This window comes from Thunnus thynnus, chromosome 3 (assembly GCF_963924715.1).
Source record: "Thunnus thynnus chromosome 3, fThuThy2.1, whole genome shotgun sequence".
NCBI lineage: Eukaryota > Metazoa > Chordata > Actinopteri > Scombriformes > Scombridae > Thunnus > Thunnus thynnus.
Genome location: NC_089519.1, coordinates 3,212,048 through 3,225,858, shown reverse-complemented (window position 1 = coordinate 3,225,858; position 13,811 = coordinate 3,212,048). Strand labels below are relative to the sequence as shown.

The following is a 13,811-nucleotide window of genomic DNA, read 5'->3' as shown; positions in this document are numbered from 1 at the left end:
ATGAACTTTGTAAAACACATTTTGAAAGCAGGTGAGTTAATAAATAAGGATCCAATGTATGAAAATATTAAAGCAAGACAATGACACCAGAGATGATGGTTTATATATTTATATGAGAATGAATCATGTTTCCTTTTGTACCGTCCCTGTCATGAGAATTTAAGAACATCAATATAAAGTGAAATGTATGATCGAAATTCAGGAATATTTTGGAGCCCTGATGAAGAAAATGTTGTGTCTAAAGGCTGAAAAAAAGACAGGATGGTTTGTTTGTTTAATAGTGGAATTGTAAATCATATGTGATGCAGGATCTGGTCTTTTTTGTTTAATAGTGTCTTGTAAGCCCATGCAGGCTGGGCTTTGTAAATGCATGACACAATAATAAAAATCACTCGATCATGTATATTTATTGTATATATACAAAATATGCCAGTAGAAAACTACAGTAAGGAATGAAAGTTGAGAATACTGGAAGTCTGAGAATATTCAACACTGTCTGAAATATTTAAAGAGCCACTCCACAGACCTACACATGAGGTAAAGTTTACTTGTTAAGAGGAGAACTACTCAGCCAGTAAATAATGTGTATAATGTATTTTCATCTGGGTTATCTCAGCCTGAGCTTGAGACTTTTTAAATATTTAACAGAAACTGTGGCATTTAGGAGGCACTGAGGATCTAATGAAAGACACTATCTCACTGCATTATGGGAATTGTAGGATCCAGTGTTTTTGGAGTTTGACCAATATTAAGGACTAAAAGTCACAAGTGGTTAAGAAGAATAAGTTGTGTTGTTAATTTTTGTCAGGACTTTACTGTTTGTTCTTACAGCTCAACTGTGGCACAGACATAACAAGAGCAGCATGCAGGAACTCTTACACCTGCTCACAGTGATGCTGGAGGATGTTGTGTGTGTACATGTCTGTAAATGTATCCACTTGTCATTTAGTGAAAAGACATGACTCAGGATTATATATACTGGACTGATAGCTTTATTGATCCACTGATACACGCTGCAAATGACATCAAACATTGTAGTTACTCTGCTGCAGAAATGTATTTGTCCACTTTAAGATAATTGCATTTATAAAATTATAAAGGTTATAGAATGACACAGATATCAATCAGTCATGCTGAGACCTTCATTTGATTAGTGAGATTTCACTGATGAGCACACCAACTCCTTTAAAAAAATGAAAAGTAAGTGTTGTCTAATTCTGCTTCATGTTGATGGTATTTGCTGTTCAAAGTTAACTTTAACTCAGAAATGGGGGAGCTCTCTGAGTTAAAACCCATTCTTCTCATAGTACTGGGCCCTGGCAGTGACATCATTGGAATAGTCCCCTCCGGTAGTGTGATCGTCCACTTTGCTGTAGGAGGAGGCCATTTTTTCTGTTCCCATGTTGTAGGCAGCCAGAGCTCCTAAAGCAGGAAGAAAATAATTTGCAAGGGTGCAGAAAAATGCAGTGAGGTGAGTTTATTTTGCCAATTTGTTGTATTATTTCAAGGAGGTTTGTGTTCTTCAGCAGGGATTGATAATTGATAATTGATAATTGATAATTAACATTCACAGTTTTCACAGTTGACATCCATTCAAAACACATTCTGACTTTAAAGGAGCTGTATCATGCTTTGTGATTTTCTCTTATTTATATACTGTTATGATGTTGGATATCTGTGTTAAACATGGTCAAAATTCAGAAACTTGAGATGATCGTATGTATAAATGCTCCCTGCAAGTCAAAATTCGGGGTTCTATAGTTTGTTTCATGGTTTGTTGATGTAGCCTCCTGAGCGGCCGGAGGTCAGCTGTGACGCAGCTTCTGGGAGCTAACCAATCAGAGCAGAGTGGACTTGTTGGGAGGGCGTCATTAAAATGGCCTGTTTCAGACAGAGGCTGAACCGAAGGGCTGCATAAAGAGTCAGTATAGATCCATAAGGTGTTTTTGTTTTATTTATTGTAAATCATGCAAAGATATTCCAGTAGAGCCCCAGATTAAAAATATAGACCTGGAAATGTGCATGATATGGTTCATTTAATGCCATTTGAACATTTCTGACCTAGTGGTTGAACTAAAAAAGGCTGAAGGCAACACATAGTGTACTGCACGATCTCTCACCAGCTGCCTGTAGTACAAAGCAAGTTCAACATAACCAGGATAGCGGTCATATGATGGTGGTTCTCAACTCGGTAAATCAACCCAGGTTTTACCAATCTAGCCATGAGCATGTTAACATAAAAGGGGCGGTGTTTGCAGCAGAGCGCAAACTATAACATTAGACAAATACAAAGAAGTTAAAGACACAATCCAGTCAGTGTCAAATGGACTTGAGCGCAAATAAAAAATAAATATAAAAACATAATTCAAGGTAGAAGTAGGCTTACTTTCATATGTTATAAGTACAAGAAGTACAAGACTTTAGTGCTTCAATCAGTCTGTGTTTTAGGATATCGGTATACAAAAGCACAATGAAATGGCTTTGACATCACCCACAGCATACATAAAAGTACCTGTAGCAAAGTAACGCAAGGCAATGCATACATTCTGTGTGACTGTAAATCCACAACTCTGGCGTGTTGCACCCCAGTGAGCATTTTCCCGTTGAAAAGACGTTTAAGAAATTGTTATGTTCACCCATGAAAAGATGTTCAAGACAGGTTAAACTGAGAAATTTGGATGCGTTTTCTTAGTTAGGCTCCAAAATGACAACTGAAATTTGTACATTGTAGAGGATGAAAAATTTCACTATTGCAAATCCTGGTGAAATATGGTCTAGCGAAGGAGGGTTCCCACACCAGGTCTCTAACCCTGATCTCCCAGATCACAGATGACTGCACAAACCACTCAGCCAAAGCTCAGCTCCACCTGACACACAGACCTGCAGCTATTTATACATCTGTGACACAGACGGACAGCAGAGTGGAGCAGAGGAGAGGGACGGAGACAGTAACCTCACTACGCTACGAGTCCCGACCTAAGTGCTGTTATATGACGTTATTTTTGTCTTCCCGAGAACAAATAATTTTTAAAACATTTGTATGAAATAAATATTCATTAAAACCCACAATTTGTACTTTTCCAAATACCGCATCCGGATTTTTCTCCACCCCTACTATATAGTTCCATATTTATGACATTTTATATGAAACATTAAATGCGTTGAAATTACGTCTTTGTGTCGACCACATTTATCCTACCAGTGCAACATGACTTTGGAAAAATACCTTCACACTAATCGATACGTCTCTCTTTCAAGCTACAACTAAACAAATTATCAAAATGATTAAACAAATTTGTGTTTCATTACATGTTGATTTTGTAATCACATTTTAACTGGTTGAAAAGAGGCCTCAGACATTCAGACCAAATATCACCCAGTTTTCAACTAGAAATCATCGTTGAAATCCCAGTTGGTGCTCACTGGGACTGGCAACATAAGGCTCAAAAAGCTGAAACAGATAAGTCATCCCCTCCAATGACAATCTATACCTATCAATAAAAAATGTCAGGGAAAATTGGGTTTTGCCGGTTTCTGAACACTCTTTTCCAAAAGGTGTCCTGTCCGAATAATTAGAATAATGCTATAATCACTCAAAAAAATTCTACAAACAGAGGCTTTAATTTACTAAATTAAATAATACTGGTGGATTTGTTGTTTCAGGACTTCAAAACTAATTGCTTTGTAGATTTATTTGTAAAAACTTCAGTTTTCATTTTGAAACTTTGTAAAATCTTTCTGTTTGTTCTGATGTTGTAAATTTTACACTGATACCACTAACTCACACTGCAACAATAGACAACATTGTTTTACAACCCAAAGACACACAGACAACTCTTCAGATGGATGATCTTTACCTTTCAGCTTCTGGTTCTTGTCCCAACGAGGAAATTTTTCCTCAATGTCATTTGAGTATAAGCCCACTAGAATCTTAGTGCCTTGATTGATATGTTCCTGGCTGTCCCACTCACCCCTAGGCGTGTGCCAGTCCTTGTCAATCTAGGAAGCATAAAAATAAAAGACATTACTATCAGGCAGGTGGATGCAGAGAGTGTGTTGGACAGAGACTTGTGTGTGGAACACAGACCTGCATTAGTCCGAAGGCGTTCCCGTTGTTCCCCCAGCCATCATCCAAACCTGCCCCTCTGCCTCCGCGGGTCTCTCTGGAGATGATGCCAGCCACGACAGAAGGCTGCACGTCATTTTTTTTAGCAGCCCTGATAATCTTGTCTTTGTACTTCTTTATGTAAGGAAGATCATCTGCAGCCATCTCATGGGATGCGCGCACTCCTGAGGAAATGAAAGTTTCTATTCATTTAAACTTCATCATGTAAAATGTTCATGGCTGTGCCACATTATTCATTATCAGAAAGTGTCTCAATTCAAATACATTTTCTTTAATTTACCAGGATAACCCAGTCAGTATCAATACTGCTTTCAGGGAGTTTCTTTACATAATTAACTAGACTAAGAGTCTATAGAGGGGCTTTGAGCTAAATGCTATCAGGTATAATGTTTACCAGGTTCACCATCTTAGTTTATCAGCACTCAACACAATGTTCAGCGGGGGATGATGGGAATAAAATTATTGGACAAATTAAATTTACTAGATGTAAAGTTAAGAGATCACCAGTTATTACAAGTCATCCTGAGGGGAAATCTGTATCAGCGGGTTAGCTTAGCTTACCACAAAGACTGAAAACAGAGGAAACAGAGATATTTTTTCTGTTCAAAGAAAATCATCTGCCTACCAGCACCTGTAAAGCTCAATAATCAACACGTTATATCTCATTTGTTTAATCTGCAAAAGCATAATCCTAAATGTAAAAACAACAAGTTGTGTTTTCAAGGGCCGGCTGTGTGGGACTATTTCTTGGTCGGGCGCAGTGACTTAAAACCAGCATATCATTTTTATACTTTATTTTTGTACAGATTAAATGAGATATAATTAGTGAGCTTCAGAGGTTCTGGCAGGTGGATTTTATTACCTTTGGACTAAACCAGACTAGCTGTTTCCCCTGATTCCAGTCCTACTAAACTAAACTAACCAGCTGCTGGATGTAGCTTCATATTCATCGTACAGACATGAGGGAGGTGATTTTCTCATCCAACTCTCTGTAAGAAGGGGAAGCGCATTTCCCAAAATGTTGAACTATTCTTTAATTTGGTCCAATATGCTGCCAATACCAGCCATTTACAGAAGTAAATCTCGATTTTGTCTCTTGATCCAGCTTGTCATGAGACGAGCAGCCCTGTTGGTCTCACCATGTTTTGTTTCACTGCAGTAGTGCTGGAGGTAAGAAGAACAGCATTGTGCATTGTGACCAGGACTTTCCTGTTTACATGAGCCTCTGCTCTGCTTATTCTACCCAAACCAGCTCCTCATTTATTGACCACCTCTTCCAGAGGACCTGTTTGAAGATATTAACCCTGTCACTAATGATCCAGGAGTCCTTCTATTCATCATGATGATGATGGTGTTTGATGTCACTCACCTCTGGAGCTTTTTCCATCAGCACGTGCTGTCTCGTCTGATGCACCAGTTGTGTTAACCTTACGAATGTCTCCATGTGGATAGTCTGTATCAGAAGGCCATGAAAACTACACCAAACACCAAACATAGAATATATACAACAAAACATATACAAGTCAGAAAAGTTCAAATGCAAAATGTAAGAAATTCATGTAAAAGTATTTAGATGACCTTCTCCTCTCTGAATTTACCAGAGCAATAACATTATCATCTCACAACCCCTCAATGACACTTTGGAGGGAGCCTGACCCCTAGGTTGGGAAGCTAGGGTAAAAAACAGTTAAAACTAGCTCCACCTCGCTCAGCTACAACTGTAAAATACTGATTATGCACCAAATACATCAGTATTAATAATTTAATAATGTTGTATATGATAATATATCACAGGGGACATTTTTCTGCAGAATAAGTATTTTTTGATACTTAAAGTACATCTTGCTTTTCTACTTTTTCTTTACTAACTCTTAACTTTTTAGCATCTTGGATATTGTTGTATTGGTACTTTTATTTAAGGATCTGAGTTCTTCCTCCACAAATACCATCATGCAGCTACACACACATTACTGTGGTGGACAAAGAGTCATTTTCACAAAACAAAGTGTACTTACCATCGACCCCATGTTGTTTTTCTGTTGCTCTTCTAGAAGTGATGGTGATTATCAGACTCTTCCTCTACTTAAACAGTGAATCTCATCTCCACTGGCTGCAGCACAGCCAATCAAACCAGAGGAGGTGGAGCACATGGTTTCCCAGAAATAACTGTCCAGCAGGGAATGAACCCTTTAACCCAACCAGTATTCAGTCAAAATGAAAGTAAGTAAGCACTTATCAAATATTTGGACTTTTGTATTTAGGTGTATTGATGTGGATTTTTACTTTTTGGTTTAGTTTGCACTGATGTTGTTTTAGTATTATTTGCTTTTAAATGCTCTGCAATTTAAATAAAACTAATAAACAACTTTGACTCATCGGTTCCTCTTTAAATGTTGCTTTAAAAAAAGAAACTCAGAATCCAAATATTAAAAATACAAACAGGACAGAAAGACAATCTGAAGGGTTGAAACAGTGAGGCCGATATTTCACTCGTACAAACCAAGAAGCAAAATCCAACTGATGATAAACTGATAAATAAATTATCTGACTGGAGTCATATTTGATAAATCAAAGTTGTTTAATGTCATGTTGCATCTTAAACAACTACATCTATACCTTAAGTTTCAGCCCTTATGATTAAATTAAGGACAGACAGTATATGCATATCAAACAAAGGTTTGACCCTGAATCATACGTCACTTCTCTAGAAGCCAAAGATCTTTAGTTGCACAGCTGAGAACTCATTTCTATAGATTAGACTTCTTATAAATACTCTGTTTGCTTTTAGTTTTGTTTGTTTGTTTGGTTGTGTGTTTTAATTCTTGTGTATGTATTATGCATATGTATGTGTATTTATGTATGTATGTATGTATTTTATCCTATTTGTGAAGCACTTTGTAAATGTCTATTTTAAAAAGTGCTATATAAATAAAATTATTATTATTATTATTATTATTATTGTCTCTGGTGTGTTTGATCATTATGAACGAGCAGACTTGCTTTATTCTGGTCACATTAGCTGCTAGTTGACTTTTTCTACAAGCAGTTAAATCGAGGTTCAGTTGTTATCTTGTTGGTTCATTTCTGCAGCCACAGGGCGTAGTCTATTGTTGAACCACTTCACATACTATAACGCAGCTTCCTGCAGCTCAGTTTCAGTTTAGTTTGTTCGGCTCATTGGAGACAGGCTTTTCACAGTATGAAACTGCTGGAAAATGAAAAAAGTTGAAAATTCTGTTTCTCCTTATATATCATAGTAATGCACAAAATTTATTTATTTATTTACCTTCAGTGTTGTTGTTAGAAGCCTTAGAGTTATTTTAGATGACTGAGATACACTAAAACACATCATCTGGATACCATTTCTAAAATGTTTGTTTGTTCAAATCTTCTCCATCCATCACATCTGCTGCCCCACCAGGATTCTTTCACAGTCATACAACAATTATTTAAAACATAATGACTGAAGTTTGAAAAGTCAGATCTGAAACAGGTTGTTGTGGAGGGATTTGTCATTTTCTCTCTCAAACTTTTCTCCTTTGTGTGGTGCAACATGAAGTCATGTGTCTCAGGTTAAGAGCTAACATTGAATGAATAGTGCACCCTGTTGTGGACAAAACTGGAAATTACAAGCTGAGGTGTGAAACCAAAGTCTTACTCACAAATCAGGAGTCGTATTCACAAAACCTCCTACGACTAAACGTTTCTCCTGACTGGCCGAGTTAGGAGAAACTCCTAAGAATAAGAGACGTGTCAGTCTGGAGAAATTCAGTGATGATGAACTTTGTAAAGCACATTTTGAAGGCAGGTGAGTTAATAAATAAGGATCCAATGTATGAAAATATTAAAGCAAGACAATGACACCAGAGATGATGGTTTATATATATGAGAATGAATCATGTTTCCTTTTGTACCGTCCCTGTCATGAGAACTGCATTATGGGAATTGTAGGATCCAGTGTTTTTGGAGTTTGACCAATACTAAGGACTAAAAGTCACAAGTGGTTAAGAAGAATAAGTTGTGTTGTTAATTTTTGTCAGGACTTTACTGTTTGTTCTTACAGCTCAACTGTGGCACAGACATAACAAGAGCAGCATGCAGGAACTCTTACACCTGCTCACAGTGATGCTGGAGGATGTTGTGTGTGTACATGTCTGTAAATGTATCCACTTGTCATTTAGTGAAAAGACATGACTCAGGATTATATATACTGGACTGATAGCTTTATTGATCCAATGATACACGCTGCAAATGACATCAAACATTGTAGTTACTCTGCTGCAGAAATGCATTTGTCCACTTTAAGATAATTGCATTTATAAAATTATAAAGGATATAGAATGACACAGATATCAATCAGTCATGCTGAGAACTTCATTTGATTAGTGAGATTTCACTGATGAGCACACCAACTCCTTTAAAAAAATGAAAAGTAAGTGTTGTCTAATTCTGCTTCATGTTGATGGTATTTGCTGTTCAAAGTTAACTTTAACTCAGAAATGGGGGAGCTCTCAGAGTTAAAACAAATGATCCTCATAGTACTGGGCCCTGGCAGTGACATCATTGGAATAGTCCCCTCCGGTAGTGTGATCGTCCACTTTGCTGTAGGAGGAGGCCATTTCTTCTGTTCCCATGTTGTAGGCAGCCAGCGCTCCTAAAGCAGGAAGAAAATAATTTGAAGGGTGCAGAAAAATGCAGTGAGGTGAGTTTATTTTGCCAATTTGTTGTATTATTTCAAGGAGGTTTGTGTTCTTCAGCAGGGATTGATAATTGATAATTGATAATTGATAATTGACATTCACAGTTTTCACAGTTGACATCCATTCAAAACACATTCTGACTTTAAAGGAGCTGTATCATGCTTTGTGATTTTCTGTTATTTATATACTGTTATGATGTTGGATATCTGTGTTAAACATGGTCAAAGTTCTGAAACCTGAGATGATCGTATGTGTAAATGCTCCCTGCAAGTCAAAATTCGGGGTTCAATGGTTTGTTGATGTAGCCTGGAGGTCAGCTGTGACGCAGCTTCTGGGAGCTAACCAATCAGAACAAAGTGGGCTTATCGGAACAGCCTGTTTCAGACAGAGGCTGAACTGAGGGGCTGCATAAAGGGCCAGTTTAGATCAATAAGTTGTTTTTTTTACTGTAATCATGCAAAGATATTCCAGTAAAGCCCCAGATTAAAAATTATAGACCCAGAAATGTGCATGATATGGTCCCTTTAATGCCATTTATAGAAAGAATTTGAACATTTCTGACTTTGGCGCCCCCTAGTGGTAGAACTGAAAAGGCTGAAGGCAACACATAGTGTACTGCACCATCACTCACCAGGATTGTCTCATTTATTTACTCTCACAAACAAAAAGGTGTCCTGTCCGAATAATTAGAATAATGCTCTAATCACACAAACAGTCTGCAAACAGAGGCTTTAATTTACTAAATTAAATAATACTGGTGGATTAGTTGTTTCAGGAATTCAAAAGTAATTGCTTTTACAGATTTATTTGTAAAAACTTCAGTTTTCATTTTGAAACTTTGTAAAATCTTTCTGTTTGTTCTGATGTTGTAAATTTTACACTGATACCACTAACTCACACTGCAACAATAGACAACATTGTTTTACAACCCAAAGACACACAGACAACTCTTCAGATGGATGATCTTTACCTTTCAGCTTCTGGTTCTTGTCCCAACGAGGAAATTTTTTCTCAATGTCATCTGAGTATAAGTCTACTAGACTCTTAGTGCCTTGATTGATATGTTTCTGGCTGTCCCACTCACCCTCAGGCTTGTGCCAGTTCTTGTCAATCTAGGAAGCATAAAAATAAAAGACATTACTATCAGGCAGGTGGATGCAGAGAGTGTGTTGGACAGAGACTTGTGTGTGGAACACAGACCTGCATTAGTCCGAAGGCGTTCCCGTTGTTCCCCCAGCCATCATCCAAACCTGCCCCTCTGCCTCCGCGGGTCTCTCTGGAGATGATGCCAGCCACGACAGAAGGCTGCACGTCATATTTGTCAGCAGCCTTGATAATCTTGTTTTTGTACTTCTTTATGTAAGGAAGATCATCTGCAGCCATCTCATGGGATGCGCGCACTCCTGAGGAAATGAAAGTTTCTATTCATTTAAACTTCATCATGTAAAATGTTCATGGCTGTGCCACATTATTCAGTATCAGAAAGTGTCTCAATTCAAATACATTTTCTTTAATTTACCAGGATAACCCAGTCAGTATCAACACTGCTTTCAGGGAGTTTCTTTACATAATTAACTAGACTAAGAGTCTATAGAGGGGCTTTGAGCTAAATGCTATCAGGTATAATGTTTACCAGGTTCACCATCTTAGTTTATCAGCACTCAAGACAATGTTCAGCGGAGGATGATGGGAATAAAATTATTGGACAAATTAAATTTACAAGATGTAAAGTTAAGAGATCACCAGTTATTACAAGTCATCCTGAGGGGAAATCTGTATCAGCGGGTTAGCTTAGCTTACCACAAAGACTGAAAACAGGAAACAGATATTTTTTCTGTTCACAGAAAATCATCTGCCTACGAGCACCTGTAAAGCTCAATAATCAACACGTTATATCTCATTTGTTTAATCTGCAAAAGCATAATCCTAAATGTAAAAACAACAAGTTGTGTTTTCAAGGGCCGGCTGTTATGTGTGGGACTATTTCTTGGTCGGGCGCAGTGACTTAAAACCAGCATATCATTTTTATACTTTATTTTTGTACAGATTAAATGAGATATAATTAGTGAGCTTCAGAGGTTCTGGCAGGTGGATTTTATTACCTTTGGACTAAACCAGACTAGCTGTTTCCCCTGATTCCAGTCCTACTAAACTAAACTAACCAGCTGCTGGATGTAGCTTCATATTCATTGTACAGACATGAGGGAGGTGATTTTCTCATCCAACTCTCTGTAAGAAGGGGAAGCGCATTTCCCAAAATGTTGAACTATTTTTTAATTTGGTCCAATATGCTGCCAATACCAGCCATTTACAGAAGTTTGTAAATCTTGATTTTGTCTCTTGATCCAGCTTGTCATGAGACGAGCAGCCCTGTTGGTCTCACCATGTTTTGTTTCACTGCAGTAGTGCTGGAGGTAAGAAGAACAGCATTGTGCATTGTGACCAGGACTTTCCTGTTTACATGAGCCTCTGCTCTGCTTATTCTACCCAAACCAGCTCCTCATTTATTGACCACCTCTTCCAGAGGACCTGCTTGAAGATATTAACCCTGTCACTAATGATCCAGGAGTCCTTCTATTCATCATGATGAGGATGGTGTTTGATGTCACTCACCTCTGGAGCTTTTTCCATCAGCACGTGCTGTCTCGTCTGATGCACCAGTTGTGTTAACCTTACGAATGTCTCCATGTGGATAGTCTGTATCAGAAAGCCATGAAAACTACACTAAACACCAAACATAGAATATATACAACAAAACATATACAAGTCAGAAAAGTTCAAATGCAAAATGTAAGAAATTCATGTAAAAGTATTTAGATGACCTTCTCTTCTATGAATTTACCAGAGCAATAACATTATCATCTCACAACCCCTCAATGACACTTTGGAGGGAGCCCGACCCCTAGGTTGGGAATCTAGGGTAAAAAACTGTTAAAACTAGCTCCACCTCGCTCAGCTACAACTGTAAAATGCTGATTATGCACCAAATACATCAGTATTAATAATTTAATAATGTTGTATATGATAATATATCACAGGGGACATTTTTCTGCAGAATAAGTATTTTTTGATACTTAAAGTACATCTTGCTTTTCTACTTTTTCTTTACTAACTTTTTAGCATCTTGGATATTGTTGTATTGGTACTTTTATTTAAGGATCTGAGTTCTTCCTCCACAAATACCATCATGCAGCTACACACACATTACTGTGGTGGACAAAGAGTCATTTTCACAAAACAAAGTGTACTTACCATCGACCCCATGTTGTTTTTCTGTTGCTCTTCTAGAAGTGATGGTGATTATCAGACTCTTCCTCTACTTAAACAGTGAATCTCATCTCCACTGGCTGCAGCACAGCCAATCAAACCAGAGGAGGTGGAGCACATGGTTTCCCAGAAATAACTGTCCAGCAGGGAATGAACCCTTTAACCCAACCAGTATTCAGTCAAAATGAAAGTAAGTAAGCACTTATCAAATATTTGGACTTTTGTATTTAGGTGTATTGATGTGGATTTTTACTTTTTGGTTTAGTTTGCACTGATGTTGTTTTAGTATTATTTGCTTTTAAATGCTCTGCAATTTAAATAAAACTAATAAACAACTTTGACTCATCGGTTCCTCTTTAAATGTTGCTTTAAAAAAAGAAACTCAGAATCCAAATATTAAAAATACAAACAGGACAGAAAGACAATCTGAAGGGTTGAAACAGTGAGGCCGATATTTCACTCGTACAAACCAAGAAGCAAAATCCAACTGATGATAAACTGATAAATAAATTATCTGACTGGAGTCATATTTGATAAATCAAAGTTGTTTAATGTCATGTTGCATCTTAAACAACTACATCTATACCTTAAGTTTCAGCCCTTATGATTAAATTAAGGACAGACAGTATATGCATATCAAACAAAGGTTTCACCCTGAATCATACGTCACTTCTCTAGAAGCCAAAGATCTTTAGTTGCACAGCTGAGAACTCATTTCTATAGATTAGACTTCTTATAAATACTCTGTTTGCTTTTAGTTTTGTTTGTTTGTTTGGTTGTGTGTTTTAATTCTTGTGTATGTATTATGCATATGTATGTGTATTTATGTATGTATGTATGTATTTTATCCTATTTGTGAAGCACTTTGTAAATGTCTATTTTAAAAAGTGCTATATAAATAAAATTATTATTATTATTATTATTATTATTGTCTCTGGTGTGTTTGATCATTATGAACGAGCAGACTTGCTTTATTCTGGTCACATTAGCTGCTAGTTGACTTTTTCTACAAGCAGTTAAATCGAGGTTCAGTTGTTATCTTGTTGGTTCATTTCTGCAGCCACAGGGCGTAGTCTATTGTTGAACCACTTCACATACTATAACGCAGCTTCCTGCAGCTCAGTTTCAGTTTAGTTTGTTCGGCTCATTGGAGACAGGCTTTTCACAGTATGAAACTGCTGGAAAATGAAAAAAGTTGAAAATTCTGTTTCTCCTTATATATCATAGTAATGCACAAAATTTATTTATTTATTTACCTTCAGTGTTGTTGTTAGAAGCCTTAGAGTTATTTTAGATGACTGAGATACACTAAAACACATCATCTGGATACCATTTCTAAAATGTTTGTTTGTTCAAATCTTCTCCATCCATCACATCTGCTGCCCCACCAGGATTCTTTCACAGTCATACAACAATTATTTAAAACATAATGACTGAAGTTTGAAAAGTCAGATCTGAAACAGGTTGTTGTGGAGGGATTTGTCATTTTCTCTCTCAAACTTTTCTCCTTTGTGTGGTGCAACATGAAGTCATGTGTCTCAGGTTAAGAGCTAACATTGAATGAATAGTGCACCCTGTTGTGGACAAAACTGGAAATTACAAGCTGAGGTGTGAAACCAAAGTCTTACTCACAAATCAGGAGTCGTATTCACAAAACCTCCTACGACTAAACGTTTCTCCTGACTGGCCGAGTTAGGAGAAACTCCTAAGAATAAGAG

The 13,811-nt window shown here is 37.2% G+C and overlaps 2 protein-coding genes across 2 annotated transcripts; both read right to left on the bottom strand.

Moving 5' to 3' along the window:
* Positions 1-482: 482 nt before the first annotated feature.
* On the bottom strand, positions 483-6,236 carry LOC137175150 (lysozyme g-like). Its single transcript, XM_067580864.1, has 5 exons — positions 6,142-6,236; positions 5,496-5,601; positions 4,088-4,290; positions 3,858-3,999; positions 483-1,422 (listed from the first exon to the last, which is right to left on the bottom strand). The coding sequence occupies exons 1-5, from the start codon at positions 6,151-6,153 to the stop codon at positions 1,286-1,288; spliced, it is 600 nt and encodes a 199-aa protein (XP_067436965.1). The 5' UTR covers positions 6,154-6,236; the 3' UTR covers positions 483-1,285.
* A 2,081-nt stretch (positions 6,237-8,317) lies between these two features.
* LOC137175161 (lysozyme g-like) lies at positions 8,318-12,128 on the bottom strand. The gene is made up of 5 exons (XM_067580872.1): positions 12,079-12,128; positions 11,440-11,545; positions 10,027-10,229; positions 9,797-9,938; positions 8,318-8,780 (listed from the first exon to the last, which is right to left on the bottom strand). Exons 1-5 carry the CDS (start codon positions 12,088-12,090, stop codon positions 8,644-8,646), a joined length of 600 nt encoding a protein of 199 aa, XP_067436973.1. The 5' UTR covers positions 12,091-12,128; the 3' UTR covers positions 8,318-8,643.
* Between the last annotated feature and the right edge of the window lie 1,683 nt (positions 12,129-13,811).